The sequence below is a fragment of the Solea solea genome, chromosome 9, assembly GCF_958295425.1.
Source record: "Solea solea chromosome 9, fSolSol10.1, whole genome shotgun sequence".
Lineage (NCBI taxonomy): Eukaryota > Metazoa > Chordata > Actinopteri > Pleuronectiformes > Soleidae > Solea > Solea solea.
This window is the reverse complement of record NC_081142.1, coordinates 2,912,554-2,932,595: the sequence shown is the minus strand read 5'-3', so window position 1 is coordinate 2,932,595 and position 20,042 is coordinate 2,912,554. Positions and strand designations below refer to the sequence as shown.

Here is a 20,042-nt window from a genome sequence, read left to right as displayed (position 1 = left end):
ACGTTACACTTGGACGGATACGACGTGTTCACACGCAACAGGCACACGTCGTACACGAACTATGCAGACATGGCTACAAAGGACGGAGGCGGAGTCGCAGTGTACTGTCGAAACAATCTTCGGGCTGAGGCCCGGAGATACCTCCAAAACGTTACAGATCTGGAGTTTGTTGTTGTCAAAGTTGAGGGACCAGTTAAAGTGTTGATCGCGACTGTGTACAAGCCACCAAACTACAGTCTCGGCAAGTTTCTGCCAAACTTGCAAAGCCTCTTGGACAGTTTGGACATGATGAACCACCGGCCTGTCATTGTTTGTGGAGACTTTAATGAGGACCTCCTTTCAGGAGGAAAGAAGGCCATTAACGAGGTGTTTCAGTCCAGAGGCTATACTCAACTCATCACAGCGGCAACAACTGAAAAGCAGACACTGCTTGACCACATCTACATCTCAGAACCACAAACCTGCCTCCAATCTGGTGTACTGCAAACGTACTACAGCTATCACCAGCCAGTCTACTGTGTTCTGAATGTGTGCAAATCATGATGTATTACAATGAATGTTTGTTTATTTATTTATTTATTTATTTATTTATTTATTTATTTATTATCCACATCACAAATGAGTGGATCATATGTTATGGGTGCAAATCATGTGATCAAGTGGAGGCATCAGTCAAGTCCTCCACTGCTCACATATTTTTAAATGTCTTTAAATAACTTATCCGTGTTTCATTGTTGTGATTGAACACATGTAGTTGGTCACAGACGTATGTATTGGCTGGTATTAGGGTGTACATTTAATGTTTAATGACAAATTGTATATGCCCTGTAATATCATGTTATGTGTGGGGAGTGGGGGTTGGGTGGGAATCGGACGACAAAAGAGAAGAGAAGAGAGGAGCAGAAGGAGGAAGGTGGACCCTGCATGAAGAAATCCAGTTTACACATACACGTTTGTTTTACCATTTTTTTCCTTCAGTTGTTCTTCATGGCTTTGATAGAAGATTACAAACACTAATATGTTATTTCTTTACCCTGTTTTTACAAGATGCCAACCACCAGAGGACAAGCTGCTCATGAACAAGGAAGAGGACCTTCAAGAGGAACAACAGCAAGGAACAACTCCAAAAAAAAGATAAGTATTATTTTCCAGTAAAACAACTTGACTAGAGTTTCATTTGTGTTGTTTGATGAGTTGAAATTGTCTTCACATGTGACTCACTGGTGTCTTTTGATTTTGTTTATTTTCAGAAAACAACAACGATGATGGAACTGTCCAGGGTGTGACCCCACCTATCGCCCAGCTGAGATTGGCACCCACGGAGGATGGAGGGAAGATAATCCCAGCCCCCCACCCCCCCAAACTGACCTGTATAAACATATCTGTTCCTGGTCCCTTTTACCCCAACCGGTCGAGGCAGATGGCCGCACATCTTTGAGTCTGGTTCTGTCAGAAATTTCTTCCTTTCTTTTGTTAAAAGGAAGTTTTTTCTCTCCATTGATGCCGAGTGCTTGCTCATTGTGTGAATTGTTGGGTTTCTCTGCTCTCCATGATGCTGTGTATGTACAGAGCTTTGAGATAACAAATAAAGAAAATTGAATTGAATTGTCTCTGGGTGTTGAAATTGTTGTGTTTAGCATATATATTTTATTTATCATTTTGTGGTGATACAATTTATTACAATTAAACTTTGATTTTATTATTAATAAGGGGTGATTCCACCAAAATACCACTCAATCCTTTAATCCTTTACCAGCACAAGTCCTGCACGCGACGACACATGCCACAAGAACTGCAGGCACACTCGAAATTTCGGCACGGAATTGCCGATTCTAGTTATACATACATATACGGGTGAACACTTTTCTACCTTGTATAGAACAGTATATAAGCTGCTACGTACACTCCAGACATAATTATTTAACGCTTCAGTCACTACACCTGTGAAACTTGCTTGTTTTTTGTTTTTTTTAATGGAAAGACATACACACATCCCCTGTATGTGCACAATAAAGCTGATTTAAACTTATATTTCCCTCTGCATTGTGATTTTGGCAGATGTATTGATTGCTCTAATTTGAGTTTAATGTGAATGTAAAGAGCTTCATTTTAGAATTGTTGCCTAAAACACAGATGTTCGTGTCACAGTGTCAGCGATGTGTGCACAAGTTTCAGTGTTTGTCATTATTTCATAGAAAACACACTCACAATAAACGCGACACAAAGAAGCGTTCACATGCAATACAGCAAGTTTGGATATTTATTTTAGATTTATATCAAAATACCCTTGATATATTGCAACATATTTACAATACATTGTACAAAAATATGAAAATGTAATGGTCTCTGCTTTGGAACCAATGCAGACTACTTAAACAATGTTGAAAATGGGCTGCCGGCAAATGCAAAATACTCACAGTACATACTGTATGAAGTTAAACTCTGAATGAACACATTGTTGTCGCTGGTAAAGAAACCAGGTAATATTCACATCGGCACATGCTTTGTTCCATGATGAAAATCATGTCTTTTCTTTAGGGAGACTTTCATAAAAGAACTATACAAATTTACATTTTTATCAGGTTTTGGCCAGTTAGAAAATGAAATAAACCTTTACCAAAACATGACTCAAAAAAAAATAAAAAATAAAAAAAATAAAATACTATCCACTGCAAGAGCAGAGAAGTCTGCTCCTCAAATCACAACCACGTTTGCACGGAAGTTGAAACAAGAACAAAGGAAACATCAGTCATTGTATCATCGTACTGTAAAACACTGGGTCAAGAGCATTAGGCCTATATATGGCTACATTTAATGAACGACCATCTGTCATTTAAACACACATACTTCACAACCAGACACAACAAAGTGATGCATTGGTCTCACAACAGATGTATAAAAGCAAAAAAAAAAAAAAATACAAATATAGAAGCTACAGCAGAAAACAAATTGCCCCTGACATAATACTTCTGACAGAAAATGTTTTGAAATGTATACAATCAGTGTTGACTTCTGCCACAGATGAAAACCAGTGTACTTTGACTAAACATGTACAACGCATAAGTATTACAAACTAAAATACACTTTTGCTATGGCCCATAGCAGACATATAATAAGCCCTAACAAGCCCTTTAATGCGAGTTTTGTTAACATGGGAATGAATCATGAAAACGGAACAAAACTTTGAAATCCTCCGCATTTCTTAAGTGCTCTCAAGAAATTCGAACATAATAAAATGCACCTTTTGCTCGACACCGTTCATTTCTGCGATAATGAGAACCACAACAACAACAATGAAAATAAGTGCATCTCTATGTGAATATGTTTTTTTTTTTTTTGTTTTTTTTTGTTCTCAGCAGTTTATTTGCACTAATACACCAGGGGTTTTCAAATGAAATGTTCCAAGAGCAGGGTATGAAATGAGGGGGGGGGGGGAGAAAAAAGGGCAAGCGGCGAGGTCGTCTCACTCCCCCTCCTCCTTGATGCGCTGCTGTTTGTTGCGGCGAGAATCCAGGTCGAAGGAAAAGTCAGACCACTCGTCGCGCGGCGGGAAGGAGATGGTCTGGCGCAGGGTGAAGCGGACAGCGTCAATGACGCGCTCGCCGCGGGCCTCGGAGGAGCCCACGCTGACAGTGGAGGCCCCGCTGGTGGTGCGCACTATGTGGGGAGGTGGGGAAAAATCCATGACCTGACGATGCTCCATGATGCCCTTCCAGATGATGTGCTGGAACTCAGCGGGGATCTTCAGCCTGGACAAGTCCTAATGGTCATTACACAGGGGAGCGTTAGTATTCGCAGGAGGAGCCACTCTTCTCTCTAACCCATCAATTGACTGGTGTTGGATAGGCAAGGGCTCACCTCCATGTTATAGTTCTCAATCTGGTAGATGTTGGTTAGGCCCTGTGCTGTGAAGTAGTCCAAGCAGCCTGCGCAGCCCAGCCGTATAAGGAAGCTGCGGGAGGAACAGAAGAGCAACCATCACACGTGTGTCCACGTTCTTTAAACTGTACTTACGTTATAACACGTGCTCACACATTTGTCCAAATGTTCAGACAAAACTCTCGAATTATAACTGTAATATACAGAGCCTTTGTTATTATTTTATAATATTTTATTGACCTCAAAATACTTTGAAAACAATCAACACTTAAAGGTCCAGTGTGTAACATTATCACCATATATATATATATATATATATATATATATATATACACTTCACATGAGGAAGTGTATAATCACTTTGAATAGCCTTAGAATAAGACTTTTATTATGTGCTTTTACAGAGGCTGACATGTTTCTACAGAAGCCCGAGCCGTTGAGCGTTTCAGGTTTTGAAGCCAGAGTTTATTCCACAAATGATGAAAAGCTGAGACGACATTGGAGGAGGTTAAAATGCTGTTAACTGTTGATGCATGAACCAGCGAAGAAGAGGGAGGAAATGGCAGAGTGTGTGATGTGAAAGTGTGTTTACATCCTTTCTGGTATGTGAAGGCCACCGTAGTTCCCTGACATGTGTGGTAAAGTGAGGGGCCGGTCATCTAATTATTACACACTGGACTTTTAATAAATGTAATGTAATATAAATTGAGAATAAAAGAAAGCCAACATTGTATCACATGCTCTTTGTTTTTATTAGATCATAAAAACCTATTTCAACATTTTCCTTTTGTTTTATTTCATAATGGCATTTTTTTTCCCCCAGATGATACTTTTTAATTTTATCCATTTTATTAACATAATTTGGCTGCAGCAACCAAAGCCCAACCAGCAACCAACCAACCTGAAGTCATAGACATCGGGTCAGGTGGAATGTGCCTCGTTAGGCTAAATAACACGAAGGTTTTGTTGATCTGTTTGTTTTATTAGCATCAGCAGCAGCAGCCTCTGGTTGGTTGACTCAAATTAACTTTGGTGTTTTACCTCAAGCTAACAGGAGCTAACTGGTTACATTTGTTTGAAGGGTTGAAGGACGGTGACTGGCGACAACATCGCTGTCAGGAAAAATGCCATTATTAAATGAAAACAAACTCAATTTAAATGATAGTTCAGGTTTTTCAAGTGTGGTTGTGTGAAGAAAACACGGCTGCCAGCAGGGACAAAAGGAAAACAATAGATTTTGACCACTTATCTTAATGGCTCACATAATAAAATCTACACCTCCTTAAGTCTAGTATAATAGTATCATAACATTATGTCTGGAAACAGATGTTTATAAACTGCTCACTCTCCCACACCAAAGTCCATAGAGAAAATCAGTGTTTTAAGCTCGTGGAGACACAGGAGCTGCTGGTCTACTGCTGCCTCGTGTGGTCAGTTTGTGTCACTGAGGTCAATCTAAACGATTACCTCATGAACACTGAAGTCACAGAATAACACATTAGAAGTTACTGATGGCGGCAGCAGTGGATTGACGACTCCTTTGTGCTGTGATGTAAAATCGCTGATTTTCTATGTGGACTTTGGTGCAAGAGAGTGAATGTATGGTTCACAGGTGAGTTTATTTGTTAATTGGCTAAAATGTGTTAGTCTTGTTTTGTTCCTGCTGGCAGCCATGTTTTCATCGAGAGTGAGTGTCTCCACGGAAATCACGGCAAAGTCGCTGTTGAAGATGTGTAAAACCACACTTATATATATATGTATATATGTATATATATATATATATATATATATATTTATTAAAAAAACCACCCCTGAACTATCACTTTAAATCTGTCGATTTTCAAAACAAACAAAAGCGTTCCATGTTTTTGTTTTCCACTGTGGTTTGATGAGGTACCTGGAGATGCTGCTGTCCATGGGGTATGGAGGAGGGGGGGTACAGTGGGAGGAAGGCACCAAGGGAAGCTGTTGCTGCAGTGCATGTGTGGGGCTCAGTGAACTCATGTCAGCGTTCATGTGGACGGGAGTGCCCATCATGGTAGACACTGCAGAGACAAAAGGAGCTGCTGTGAGCTTTGTGTTTACCGATCTGGGGTTTGTAGATTATTATTGCGCATCGACTGAAACACATCGACATTTATACCGTCGACGAGACAGTTAATGCATCGTCTCACATTCTTTTTGAGGGGGGAAACTCTCTGGTGCGGTTGTGTGTGTGTGTGTGTGTGTGCGAGTGTATGTGTGTCTGGAAGGGTGGGGTAAATTCAGGTCTCTGTCTGCCTGCCTGGACAAGCTGTCCCTATACATATATATGTACAATAAGCCCAGGAGGGACTGCAGGGTTCGAGGCGGTGTAAACCCTGAGATAAACAGGAAGAGAAACAAAGGACCACACTTACTGTCAGTCAGGCCTCCAGACATACTGGACGGGGTGAGTGTGTTACGCTGCTGGGGGTTGATGAGCTGACTGACGGAGGGCAGCTTGTTGACTTTTCCATGAGTGGGGGAACTGGAGCCGTAGGAAGGCTGAGACTGCATTGAGTTCCTGGGGCAAGAGAGAGGAGGTTACAGGCTGTTAACTACCGCTGTCCTGGATTAAATGGAAACAACAGTGACTGACTGTAGTTCTTATAATATAGAAAGAAAATCACTAAATAGCAGTTCCAGGTGGAGTGGAGAGTAACTGAGCAGAGACAGAAAAGGAGAGTTCAAGCAAGAAAGAGAAATTTATTATATTTTGCAACAGCCACAAAAATATTCTGTGTCAAACAGAATGGTCAGAGTCACATGACGAAATGTACTCTGTACATAAAAAGTAAACACCTGCGCTTTCTGTTCAAATGCATTGAATTACTGTCCTGCAGTGGTTTTATAAAACATGACCTGCATTAGCTTAAAGTTCTCTCAATAATAAAAATCTCTTCTCCCACAAGAGTGAGTCCAGCTCTCAAGAAAACATGTACAGTTGAAACAAGCTTATAGAAACATACTTAAACTAACATGTAACTTTGGTTCCTGTTTAATATCAGCCAGAATAAAAAAGGCCACAAACAGAAACAGGTAAAAAAAACAAAACTTAAAAATATAATTTTTGTGGACAAAAATAATGCATGCAAAAATGATAATCTATGAATTATGAAAGAAAAACATCCATAGAGTCTTTAGCTACGATAAACAAGAATAACTACACTGACGCCGCCTATAGTCAGCGAGATCAAACAGTAGCAGCCACAGATCTTAGAAACAGAAAGATTCGGTGTCACGTCCTCAGTGCAGAATCCCAGGAAGGGCAGAAAAGTTAGGAGATGAGAAAATCAAAGTTGATGAAAAGGAGACACAGAGAGGAGGTCCATGTATCAGGAAGGAGGAGGAGGAGGAGGAGGAGGAGGAGGAATGTGGGGCAGAGTTTCAGGAGGAGCTGCAGCGCCGCTTCTGCTCTCCTGCAGGCTCCAGGAGGTGGCTACCAAGACGGGTTTTTATCAGACTGCAGGGGAGGAACCAGAGAAGAAGAGAGAGAGAGAGAGAAGAAATGAGGGCTTGTGGATGGAGGAGAAGGAGGGAGGAGTGAAAAACCTCAGAGGAGGAGAAAAGTAGCTTCATAAAAGTGTGACTGAAAAATGAACTGTGAGCTGGAATTTGGTTCTGCAACTTGTGTTCTGCAGTGACACCAGTGTCCAGTAGATGGCACTATGCAGACGCAGATCACAGCTCTTCACTACTGGAATGTGCTCTGGGATTATTTAGCATTTGCACGGCAAAGAGAAAGAACAGGCCTGAAACACTCACTGTTGACAGAACCTTTTTATTTCAAACTCTGTCATTGAAACAACGTTTGAGTCACAGAAGAAAGAAACATGTTGATCTGTGCTGACCTTTTAAAGTCAATTAAAACAGGGAACATGCTCACAAATCTAAACATCTATCCACTATTTTTATGTCCTACCAATATTTTAGCATCCATTGCTAAAGTAACAAGTAGCCACGACCAAACCCTAGTAAAACTTCTCAAAGTGTTTGTGTGAAGAGTCTGCCAGTCTCTTAATGGGAAAGTATAACATAAGCAGTAATTATCATCACAAACTATCGTTTACACCAATCACACTCGTTTTAGCTTATAGTGAAATGGGCGTGGATAAGGAAAAGTGTGTGTACTGTGCGTTTGTGTGAACATGTGTGTGTCGGAGACAGTTTTAATTATGCTGAAGTGTATCGGAATAGATGAGGCTGAGGCACGGATTTTGTCAGGTGCTGTTGTGCAAACCTGGCACATCACCCAAAGGCGTTACCGCAAATCTTTGGAAGCTTCTCCTTAACAAAGCATAGCCAGGTACATTTGTCACGATTCATCAGCTTTGGCTCATGTCCCATGAGAGACGAGAAAGAAGGAGAGAAAGAGAAGGAAAAAAAACTGCTCTGCTTGATGCAAGGCTCACCCTTCAAACCTCCTCGCACTGAGCAAACTCTAGGTAAACTCCCTGCTGCCAAGAAACACTGAACAACATCCATTTTAGGGGCGATTAATACCAGCCTGTATTTGATAGCTGTGACGCGTCAGTGGCAGCACTAAATAGAATATAATTTTCAGTAGAATCCACTTTCACAGCAGCGAGAAAGCCATTGAAGGATATTTGAATCGCTGCACTTCATTCAAAAAGAAAAGTACTTCATCTAAGACAAGGAATTTAGTAAGAATAAGAGAGTGAGGAGCCAAGACAAGGCACAGAGGGCGAGTCCGCTTGAACTCAGTGGTGAACCTTACAAGTAATGTAGCTGTGTTTGTCATAGCGAGTCTGAGAACCAGAGACTGATAAGAAGAATCTTTACTGGTACTCACTGTTTCTGAAGTAGATTCTGCTGCTGCTGTCGGTATGATTCTATGGTGTGTTGTGGAAGAAACTGCATGAGTTCCAGAGACTCTTTGATTTTTACCAAAATCTCATAAATTTCACGGCCTTTGATCTGTAAAGAAAAACAGGAAGATGTTTGGTCAGCGGCTCGGACTCATGCAGAAAGCACTGAGTGTGTAAACCTCGGCCAAGGAGTGGTAAATACAGTAACATAAACCAATAAAAGTATATTAATGCATATGAAGTGAAAATACATACTTATAGAAATGTCTAAAACTCACCTATCTTACAACAATTATTGAAAAAGCCAAAAAATAATTTCATCTTTGGGCCATAACCTTCATAGACTCTAATCGATGCTTTAATCAAAAACCTAAACTCCTTGGCGGAGGTAAAAATGTCAAAACAACACTCACAGGCAAACAAAAAACCTCCTCATCTGTGGATCTTCTCTTCTTGATAGTGGACATCTGTATGCCGTGGGAAACCTGGCGGAAGGCTGAAAAATGGGGAGAGAAAACAAGTGAGTACAATGTCCGTGTGCTGAAAGGTTAGGCTGAGCCAAAACAGCAGGAAAACAAGCAGGAAAGAGTTTGGCAGCATTCACTAAACACTAAGTGTTAGTGAGTGCAACAGCAGCAGTAGCAGCAGCAGCAGCAGTAGCAGTAGCAGTAGCAGCAGCAGTAGCAGTAGCAGTAGCAGCAGCAGCAGCAGCAGCAGCAGCAGCAGCGGGGGCTCCTCGACACTGACAGTGTGTCAGGTAAGACCAAAAGCACAACAGCCCGTCACCAGCCCCAGCACTACTTACGGCGTTTCGTACCATCACTGCTCTTTGAAGAGTCTGTTACGTTCTGCTTGCGGATGCTGTCCTCGTCCGCCTTGCGGTCTCTGCCTGGGCAGGCACAGATCCTGGCCTCGAAGCAGCGGCGGCCTAATACCTGACCACTGAGAACAGACAGAACACAGGGTGAATGACTGACAGCTACTGGGGGGTGAGGGTGATATTGTGAGGGTGGTGTGTCAGCAGTGTGTCTTACTCTCTGGTTTCCAGGGTGACAATGATGAGAATTGGGCGTCTGTTCATTCCCCCCACGCAGCTCGAGTTGCACATGAAATTGTACAAAATGGTGGTGAATTCTGTTCCAACCTGTGGAGGTGAAGTAATGAAGGTGAGTGACAGTGATGAATTTATATAAAAAAATAAAATAAAAAAGTGTTTATACCAAGATTCTTATACGTTACTGCTGAAATATACATATATAATATATATATATATATATATAAATATTTATCTTTTCTTTTATTACATATGTTAAAATAAGTATAGGACTTATGATTTTAGGCTCCATAATCAAACTTGTCATTGAATCTGGGACCCTAGTGACACTGTTATATCAACTATGAAAGTGTTATAATCAACTAATGCAGCATGTCTTTTTATAACTGATGAACTTATTGTGAAACGATGGGCTTGTTTGTTTTATTTTTGTTGATCTGCTGTGCCAGGAACACAGAGAATTCTGTTTTAAAGTCTTTTAGTCCTTTCCATTATGACGCTAGTTTTGAATAATGACAAAATAAACCATACATACAAGCAAATTACATCTTATTTTCCAATAGGCCAATCACAAGGTGAATATCAGTTTATACTGATGTACAGCCAATAAATTGGTGAATCCCTGCTTCTAATGTGCTCATACTGTAATCTGACCTACAGACTTTATTTAAAATAAGAGAAGAGACAAATACGAGCAGGAAAATAAAACTGGTCTGTTTCCTTCTGAGCACAACGTAAAGACACTGATAGTTTTCATAGTTATGAGGACAGCAGTTGCTGCGTGTCAGGACTGAGTGGTTGGACATTCGAGGCCGTGTTCACAGAGCCTGTCAGAGTCAGACTGAGGTGAAGAAGTGTCGATGACGGGGCAGCTCACCTGTGGAGGTTCATAAGGAACAAAAACACTCTGTCTTCCAGTGATGGTGTCCTCCACGTACTGGGCATGGCTGTTTCCCTCCACGCGGATCAGATGGCTGGGAGGAGCGATTTGACCTGGAAGCAACATCCGTCCTTAAATTTAGAAACAACAACTAACAACAAATGTGAATAAATTTTTTTACAATAATAAAAACTGACCATCGTTGAACTCGCGGCTGAGCTCGTGGTTCGGGCACCGTTTCACCACTTCGGTCACATGTTCTGCTTTCTTATAAACAGGCATCGCCCTGACAACAGCACCCTGGGGAGGCGTGGTCAGAACTTTGATCTGAATTGGACACGTCTTGGCAATTTGGCAGTATAACTTCTTCAGTTCTGTCGAGTACTGTAAGGTAGAAGGGGGAAAGACAAAAATGAACAAAATGTTTATTTTGGCCCATAGTTTAAATGCAGTCGTTGATTGGGTAACACCTGCTGCCAGGACTGTGCACCTCTGGCTTTCCCTGAAGCAACAGGGGTTATAGACAAGACTGTGATTATGACCTACTTAAATAAACACACAAACACACACACACACACACACACACACACACACACTCTCTTTGGTTGTAAGAGCCTGTGGGACTTCCGAGGAGCGTCATAACATGGACCCCTCCAGCAACAATTAAACTGGGCCTGGCTTTCATCTTTGTACCACTGAAGCATCTGATGGCCGCTCATCACACACAGACAAACTTCAAAAGTCAGTATACACTTTTTATTACCTTCATTTATTTACTGTATTTTTCAATCTATTATTTTTAGTCTCCTCTTTTATTCTTGCAGTGTTGACTTGTCGCTGATTGTTGAGATTTATGACAGCGTTTACTCACTACCTCATTTCTGTTTCTTCTTCTACATTTGTTATGCTTTTTAACTTATGCGGTCATAGGGATGGGCGATGAATGGTGGTGGGGAAAGGGTGTTTTGTTATCCTGTCAAGCTCTTTGAGTAACACTACTTTGTATGAAAAGGGCTATATAAATAAGGTCTGATTCTAAAAAAGACTGGTGGGCAAAGGTGGAGCGCAGCTTTCCTTACATATATTGATTTATGACATAAGGTATGTCAAGGTTCAGTTCAAAATTCAGTGTGAAACAGATCTGCAATGTGATGGAGCATTAACACACAATATCAAAACATAATTTGTTTGAAATTCTATTGCATGGATGAGAATTTGAGGATATTTTTTTCCACCTAAATAAAAACACACACATACTGGTGAACACACAGTATGTAAGCCAGGAGTCATGAATAACGGATGTGCCTTGATCCCAGGTACAGTTAGTCTTGATAACCAGCAAGCCATCAGAAAGACTGAATTGTTACTAATAGGCATAACCCAACTGTGTAAACAAACCATTCAAATCACTGCTGTGTATGCACAGCCTCAAATCCTCTGTGTGCATAAGACAGAGGGTGGAGGGTGGGGTGGGGGGGGGGGGGGGGTAGTTTTCCCTGTCAGGTTCATTTCTGAGTGAAGAAAAGTGAACATTGTAAAGAAGAAAAGGAAGAAAAACGCTCGGGGTTGCGTTTGAGAACAATGTTCCACCTCGATTAATTTTGGCTCCAAAAGGAAGGCAGCTCATCCCCGTACCTGTCGGTGCTGACTTTAAATATTACACAAGCTTGGCACGGACATTTTCCGCTCTGCTCCCCAGGCACAAACCTTTCCTTTCATCAAGACAAACCCAAAGCAGCTCCATCTCATCCCACTCTCTGACATCCACCACCTCACAAACGACACAATGATGTAGTTCATAGACTGGATCCACTAATGCAGGCAGATTAATAAGTCTCACATGCACATAATATGTGATATATCAAGTCAAACTTAAAGTTTTCCTATAGTTAACATGAAAAACTGGCAGTGATGACTGTGGTGATTCTCCCTTAAATGTCAAAGCAGGCTAAAACTAAGATAAATGTTTGCTGTGGTCCCCTCGCTCCTAACCTGATACTCCCCGTACGCCTCTGTCAATCAGCTAAATGAGGTGGAGAAGCCAAGCATAGAAAGAGAGACAAGAGTGGGGGCAAAGGAGAAAGAGAAAGAAAGGGAGTGCTGTGTTAAGGGTCAGTGCGTAGACTTTTGAATAATTACAGGTTGTTGGTTTTGTGTAGCTGAAGGCGAAAACAGCGCAACTCAAAACACCAAGATCTAATCAGAGACGTTGGGAGGCAGAAAACCAAAGTTGTGTAGATCATATCCTACTGTCTCAAACTCACAAAGACACACAATCACATACACACACACACTGGAGGACCATCCCAGCCCTGGAGCTACAAACTTTGAGCACACAACTATGTGCTGCTGGTGTTGTGTTTGCTCAGCAGTGAGAGCGGGAGCTGCTGCCGCTGCTGACTGCTGAAAGCAGAGCGCGGCTAAAGCTAACACCACTGAGGGTGGAGGACGCCCCAGTTGACTGATGGGATTCAGTGGCTCACACAGGGTGCGGTGTTCAGGTGTTAACATGTAATTATGAGTCTTTCATTGGTCACAATGTGAATTACACAGCCAGGGGAACGCAGGGTGTACAATGCTGAGCTGCTTAATCACAATCGTTTGAAAGAAAACTTTTTCGAGTGTTTGCAGGAGCCACACGTGACGCATTGTTTGTCTGGCAGAAAAACATAATGAATGAGCGGCTGCGGCTGTATTTACAAACACTGCCTGCTGCCTACTACTGCTGCTGCTGCTGCTGCTGCTGCACAGCCCACATGAACATATGTTAGCTCTTCAACTGGTGTCATGATTAAAAAAATAATACACCATGTTCATGTAATAAATCTCAGTACGCAAAACATACAATTTATTCTCATACATGCATGTGTGCAATTACTTTCTAACACACACACACACACAGAGACACAGACACACACACACACACACAAACACACACTTCCCGTGAAGCACAGGTTGAGGCAGGCCCACAGCTGTGGCGTTCTTTTCTCCCTGACAGGCGCTGCGGGCGCATGCAGAAGTCAAGTCCTGACAAACATCAGGCCTTAAACAAGCACTGAGTGGCGCCTCTGGTCTTGTCTTCTTCATACCTGACATGTCATGTCATGCCTAGAGCTTCTCCCAAACCTGTTTAATTCAGAGATAATGCAAAGGAGTTTTTTTTTTTTTATCTTCTCCTTTTCTCTCTGAAACAGAAACAAAACTGACTTCTCAGCAGAAAATCACATTGTAAGTTAAAACTTTTAAACAATGATAACTTTAAAACAAATAAAAGTAATGATGATAAAGTTGCCTTGCTGCCTCTCAATCTCAGTGACACCTGTCCCAAGGCAAACCTGTACACTGACATGTAGCATCGCGTTTCTGTAGCCTGTGTCAAATATGCATCTGTCCCTCTTGGGATAAACCAATCAAATGCTTGTCTTTTCCACTGTTCGACTTGACTACAACAGAGTTCACTGGATTTGAAACAGAAAATAAAAAGCAACAAGTAGAGAAAAAACTAAATCTAGGCTTTATCCTACTAGGGAATTAAAGCATAATTCAGTTATATGATGAAAAGGGTTGAATCTGGAAATACAGTGATGTGTGTGAATTTGCACTAATAAAGGTCTTTTTTTTTGTTTTTAGTATTCACAGTATATGACGACAGCAACATTCCTGTTGGATTATCTAGTTGCTGTACGAAAATTGGGCTTTTCCACATCAATTATGGAGAAATCCCGTCGCCCTTATCATAAAAACCTTTTGACTCTTCCTTTGTCAAAATTTCCCTTCCACCTTTTCCCATCTGAAGCTCACAGGACTTGTCTCCTTGTGATGGGCGAGTCATGACAAGCTTCTTGACACAAACAAGTCTCGGCCCCATCTTGTGAGGCGTGGGACGGGCCCGCAGATGTTCCAGGGGCAAGCTGTGTCTTGCTGCCTTTCGCTGGAACACTCTTCTCTTTGAGCATTCAAGGGTTCTCCTCCTCCTCCTCCCCCTCCTCCTCCTCCTCCGGCGCAATGTGAGATGCAACCATCAAGCTTAACTCTCTCAAAAAGACAGAGCCCACTCCAAGAGCATAGGGTTCAGGAAAGAGGCACACCATATTTACACAAGTATTATCTACAGGCCCTCAATCCATTACTGTAATCCCCGAGCTCTACAGCGCCCCACTGATAGCCCAAACCGTGACATTCCTCTCCTTTGACGACAATATGCAGTGGCAGTCTGTACACACAACCAATCTTTTGCTGCACAATTGCCAACAATGGCTGCCTCATTTGCAACACTCAATTAATTTAGTACAAGGCTGAAGAAAAGAAGGCAAAACATCTCTAACTCGTGTGATCCTATGACACAGCTGAATGTTTTTGTCCACCAAAATGATAAAGCAGGGAGCACCATGGAGACTGCCAACAAGGAAACCGTAGGAGCTGTTCTGGGAAATGTTGACGCGTTGTACCTTTGTGTGCGCGCGTGTATGTGTGTGTGTGTGTGTGTGTCACAGTCATCCCAGACAGGAAGAGGTTAAGGTGTGGGTTAGGGATTAGGTGTGTCTCCACGAGAACAGTCATCAAAAAGCTCAGTACACAGTCCATTAAGTCCTGTGGAAGATCCCACAGGCCTTCAAAAGCAGATCTATGCACAGAGCAAAGCCGTGCTGGTGACATCTTCAGTGGCTCTCTGCCATCAGTCCGTCAGTCCAGCAGTCGAGCTACAGGCTTGAGATTATGAGAGCTTTGTGAGAGATCTCCTGAGATCATGTGAGGGAGCCTCCTTCAAGAAGGGAACCAACACTGTAATGACTATCTTTAGAGTAGCTGCTGTAGAAAATGACTCTCTCTTTTAAAGAGAATGATCAGCAAAACAAAACACAGTTGAGGCAAAACTCTGACAAATCTCTGCAATGGGATTAAGTGGTGGGATTTTTATGACATATAAAGTCTCACTGGTTGGTGATGCACCGATGTTTAACCTGGTAATTAAATGAGAAAACAACCCTGAGATAGTACCAAACAAAGGAATTATAGAAGCCAGTGTTAATTTCATAATCATGCCTTGACTCTTTACATGAATTAATGTAAAGCAATGCAGTGCAGCCTTTGCTGGAAGGGCTGTCACTGTGGCAAACATGCCACAAACAAACTGAATTTTAAGACGTTTTAACTGACATTAGTTCAGCATTACTCTTGAACTTGCTGGGCCTTATTCTGACAGTTTAAGTATCTGCCTGTCATTACGTTACACGCTTCTCACAGTGTTGAGGCCCGCTAACCAGACTTACATAATGCAGGAATAAAAGTTCAGGTCAGTGACCCATCAAAATGAGTTAAAGCTGTTTTGTTCCATCTTGTCAAAGGCCTCAGTGATTATGATGATGATTTCTTCCTGTAGGTAATACCAAATTCTACACATAAAAGAAATCAATCCATCCACTTACTTTGTGTTAAACACACAAAAAGTTCCTTAATTTCTATCAGTTGTTGCAAATTCACTTCTTTTCCACCTAAGTCAGAACAATTAAACCCGTCTTACATCATGTGTTATGACTGTGGGACACAGAGTCTGTTGCATTAAGTGTCTATGACATGGGATGTGTCCTAAACCAGTGTGTCTCAGGTTTTGGGGCGTGCCGCTCACTAACCACACTCCTTACCTCCTCACAGTTGCACATCAGACAAACACTTTTGTTTTTTGGACGGTGAAAATGAGAGGGATGAGTGAGGCAGTCTGGGAATTGGGTAAATGTCACAATCCCACACTCAAGGGAGGAATAAGGTGAGATCGCCCAACACTCCCTGAGTTCAGCCTGTTTACTTGGAAGACGCTCTTAAGTCTGGTGCATTGAGCTCAGCAGGTTTTTCAACAGTTTCAACAGCAGGTGTGGACTGATATTTTTCAATCTTACACTAATGATAGGACTTTTTAAATTACCATTTCCACTGGAAACATCTTATCCAAAGTTGAAAATAAGTAATGCAGGTCCATTTCATTGACATTTCCAAAGATGCCACACACGATTTTAACAGCCTGGTTTTATCAAAACTTAAGAAATTATATTAAAAACAAAATAATGTTACATCTGCTAGGGAGCATCAAACACACCAAACTTGTAAGTCTGTTAGAGTGAGTGAACAGAGTGGTGCAGATTAGACACATAAACAACCCAGCAAGTGGGGCTCTGATGCAACAGCTGTCCGTCAGCCCTGTTATGCATAATGACAGAGCAGGAGAAGCTGGTTGTGTAGGTTTATGGAGCATCACATGCTAATGTTTGGCTGCACAGGGCATCACCACACCTGGACCAACTGTTAAGTCTGTTTACCTCTGTCATCAAGAAAACATCAGTGAACTTTAGCCAAATAGTGCTTAAACTGGAGTAACAACATAGTGCTCGGTCAATGGGAGCTGATGTATAAAAATAGTTTTGCAAATCCATTTAAATCATCTATAACAGTGCTAGAGATTACAGGTAGTCACATGAGATTTTTTCTGTGTTTTCTCAATTGAATTAGATGAAATTGTTGCCGCCCTTTGCATGCAAACCAAGCTGTGATTCATTTATCATTTATCTCTCTTTGAAATGAACAGATTACCTGTTAAAATAAAAACAGGTGTTACCAAAGTCAGAAATGTTATATTATGCACAAATTTGTTCTTGTCATGTCACAATGACGTGTCATCTTTAAGTGTCCCCATGTAATGTTTGGGAAACACTGATCCATAACATTTAAAAGCTTAAAACAACTTTTGTTTACTTACACGCCTCTCATTGTGCCACTCTAAATGTGACATCACTCTCGTAAGATTTTTATTTTTCTTAGAAAATGAAGTGTAACAGTCTGAGCCTCCCAGAGAAACATGTGTGTTTTAATCATGATTTGAAGCCGTACATCTTAAGTGGGATTTTTTTTCGCTTGCCAGATGTGGTTGTGCAACTCAGGTCTGATGTGCACCAAAATGAGCCTGGAGCACAGATCATCAGATAAGGAGTTCATGAGTAAAGTGTCTCTTCTTATCATCTAGTCTGAAAAATCACTGCATGTGATGACGTGTTGCAATAACTGATGTCACATTAATATGTCTCAGTGGTTCTATATTTATTAAGTGAGGCACATAAAAATCCAGAAGTGGAATTTTTCAGTCAATATATAATATTTGGTATTATCACACCAATTAAAGACACAAGGACTAAGTAAACTAGCAGTACATTCTTTTAAATGTCACTTTATTGTGATTGACAATTTACCTGATCATGGGAGACATTGTGAGGAAGAGATGTTCTTTTTAGCTAATCTGCCCTTTTTTTTACTTAGAGTTAGATGAAAGAACATTGGCACAACTGAGAAGGCTACAAGCACCTATCCATAATCTATATTGTTAATGCTTTAAGAGCTATGGGGAGAGCTGGAGTCATTCCCAGCTGACAATGGGACAATTGGACCTGGGCACCTGGGGCAGGTCACTGGGCCATCACAGGAACCAACATAAAAAGACAACCAACACTCACGTTCACTCTTTCTGTAAATTTAGACCAATTAACCTAACCTTCATCTGCATGTGTGGATTTGAAATCCAAACTATCTTGCTGTGAGGCACCAGTGCTATTCTCCCTTTACCCTTCTGCCCAGCCTAAATAGTCATAATTTAGTTTTTTTCACATTTAGCTTTGGTTCACATTGACCAATATATGTATGACATGTTAAAAAAGGAATAGAGCCACATCAACTACCCCTCATATTTCCAGTCTTGTCCATTGTGAAAAAAAATTAAAGATATTTTGACCATGAGCAGGATTGTCACCAACTTTCAGCAGAATGTATAGGAAGGGTCTTACCGTCCAGGTGGCAGACTTTGCCGTACTCGACTGCTGGAAGGACACATCAAAGGTGTGTGGCCCAGCATAGTCTGTGTTGGATGGGATGGCGGGTGAAGGAGAAAGGGCGTCGAAGGTAGAGCTGGGCTGGGCGTAAGGTGATGGGGCGGTCACGTTGTTCTGTGCATGGTCGTTGTTGTAGGGGCTGGTGGAGGTTGAGCCTCCGTTCTGTATGTTCTGATCCATGCTGTTCAGGAGCCCCAGGTTTGTATACTGCGACTGGAGACATAATGGAGGGGTGGGAGACAGTGAAGAAACATTGAATTTTCAAGGTTTTCAGACAGAACATGAACATTTAAAATACAACATGGAATGATGTGAAACCAAGTAATTTAAGAATTAACAAGGTTTACTGTGTGAACTACTTTGCTCTACTGGGTGTTAACATTGTTTAGTCTATCAAAACAAGTTTTTGGTGAATCACTTAAAAACAAAGTTCCAGAAAGAATAAGGAAGAAATAGTCACAGACATTTTTATTTTGGCTGATGAAGGCTCAAAAGTTTGAGAACATCTTTATAAAAGAAAACAAAAAAGATTATGACAAATCTGAGAAACCTAAACCATCTTCTCTGGTGTTAATCACCAGATTATCCACCTCCATCCACAAACATCATGCTAATTCTCCATTACTGACCTCAGATATGTCTTAGTGGTGGAAACACAAATTCATTTATGGTTCAATCCCTGGCCAAGCCTTGCTTGTTTTTGATTGATGTCCTGCAACAAAACTGTAGCACCTCGCCTTGTGATCCCCCTTCTCCACAGTTGAAACTATTCAGACAGGAGGAATGGCATTAAAATATCTGCCTTTAAACAGGATGGAGAATGGGCCTGGACTCTAGCCAGTCCCTTCCTGCTTGCTCTGCTCGCCATTCACCCCATTCCGTTCCATTTATAAATGGCACATTCCTGGATGAGGTGCTATGGCTCTCGCTCTTTAGACAGCCATTAATCTCAGCAGGACCTCTTGTTTATTTCAAGCGCGGCTAACCACAGCTGCCCGGCTCACGCCCACCACACCACCAGGTGTTAGCGCTGCACCAGATGACCAACAAAAAGCCGACGAGTTAGACTATATAACTATTATTCAAGGTAGGGACTTGTGAGGCAATGTTGTACTTTATTACATGCACATCGACACATGTGCACATTCACACTCAACATCAGACAGACACACCTGAGAGAGGTCACTCGAGTCAACCGCAGCATACTTGTGCAACAGCGCCAGAGGGAAGTGAGCTGTTGGGATGAGGGTCCCTGTATGCGTGTGTGTGTGTGAGGTGCAAGGCTGCTTAACCCCAAACACCACCACCACCACCACCACCCACCCACCCCCTGCAAACAATGACACCAGAGCTTATAAGAGCTTGTCTGGAGAACAATTACACTGGGCATGCAGGTGTTAGGAGACAAGTGTTTTGTGAAAGGAACACACACACACACACACACACACACATACTGAGACTAAAGAAAACTCCTCTGAGATGGAAACCCTCCAACTTTTGGCGGCGAGTGG

General features: G+C 41.7%; 1 protein-coding gene across 3 annotated transcripts in view; it reads right to left on the bottom strand.

The window, feature by feature from the left end:
* Window positions 1-2,231: 2,231 nt before the first annotated feature.
* The window catches only part of tp63 (tumor protein p63), a 33,654-nt gene continuing 15,843 nt past the window's right edge, over window positions 2,232-20,042 (bottom strand). For 2 of the 3 annotated variants that reach the window (XM_058638056.1, XM_058638057.1), the window contains 11 exons: window positions 18,487-18,744; window positions 10,861-11,047; window positions 10,661-10,776; window positions 9,764-9,873; window positions 9,547-9,671; window positions 9,143-9,225; window positions 8,714-8,838; window positions 6,279-6,424; window positions 5,777-5,924; window positions 3,859-3,952; window positions 2,232-3,760 (listed from right to left, as the gene is read on the bottom strand). In XM_058638056.1, the coding sequence (XP_058494039.1) occupies window positions 3,464-3,760; window positions 3,859-3,952; window positions 5,777-5,924; window positions 6,279-6,424; window positions 8,714-8,838; window positions 9,143-9,225; window positions 9,547-9,671; window positions 9,764-9,873; window positions 10,661-10,776; window positions 10,861-11,047; window positions 18,487-18,744 (1,689 nt within the window). In that variant the 3' untranslated portion in view covers window positions 2,232-3,463. Of the gene's footprint in view, window positions 3,761-3,858; window positions 3,953-5,776; window positions 5,925-6,278; window positions 6,425-8,713; window positions 8,839-9,142; window positions 9,226-9,534; window positions 9,672-9,763; window positions 9,874-10,660; window positions 10,777-10,860; window positions 11,048-18,486; window positions 18,745-20,042 lie in introns of all 3 variants that reach the window. The other variant, XM_058638055.1, reaches the window with a different exon arrangement.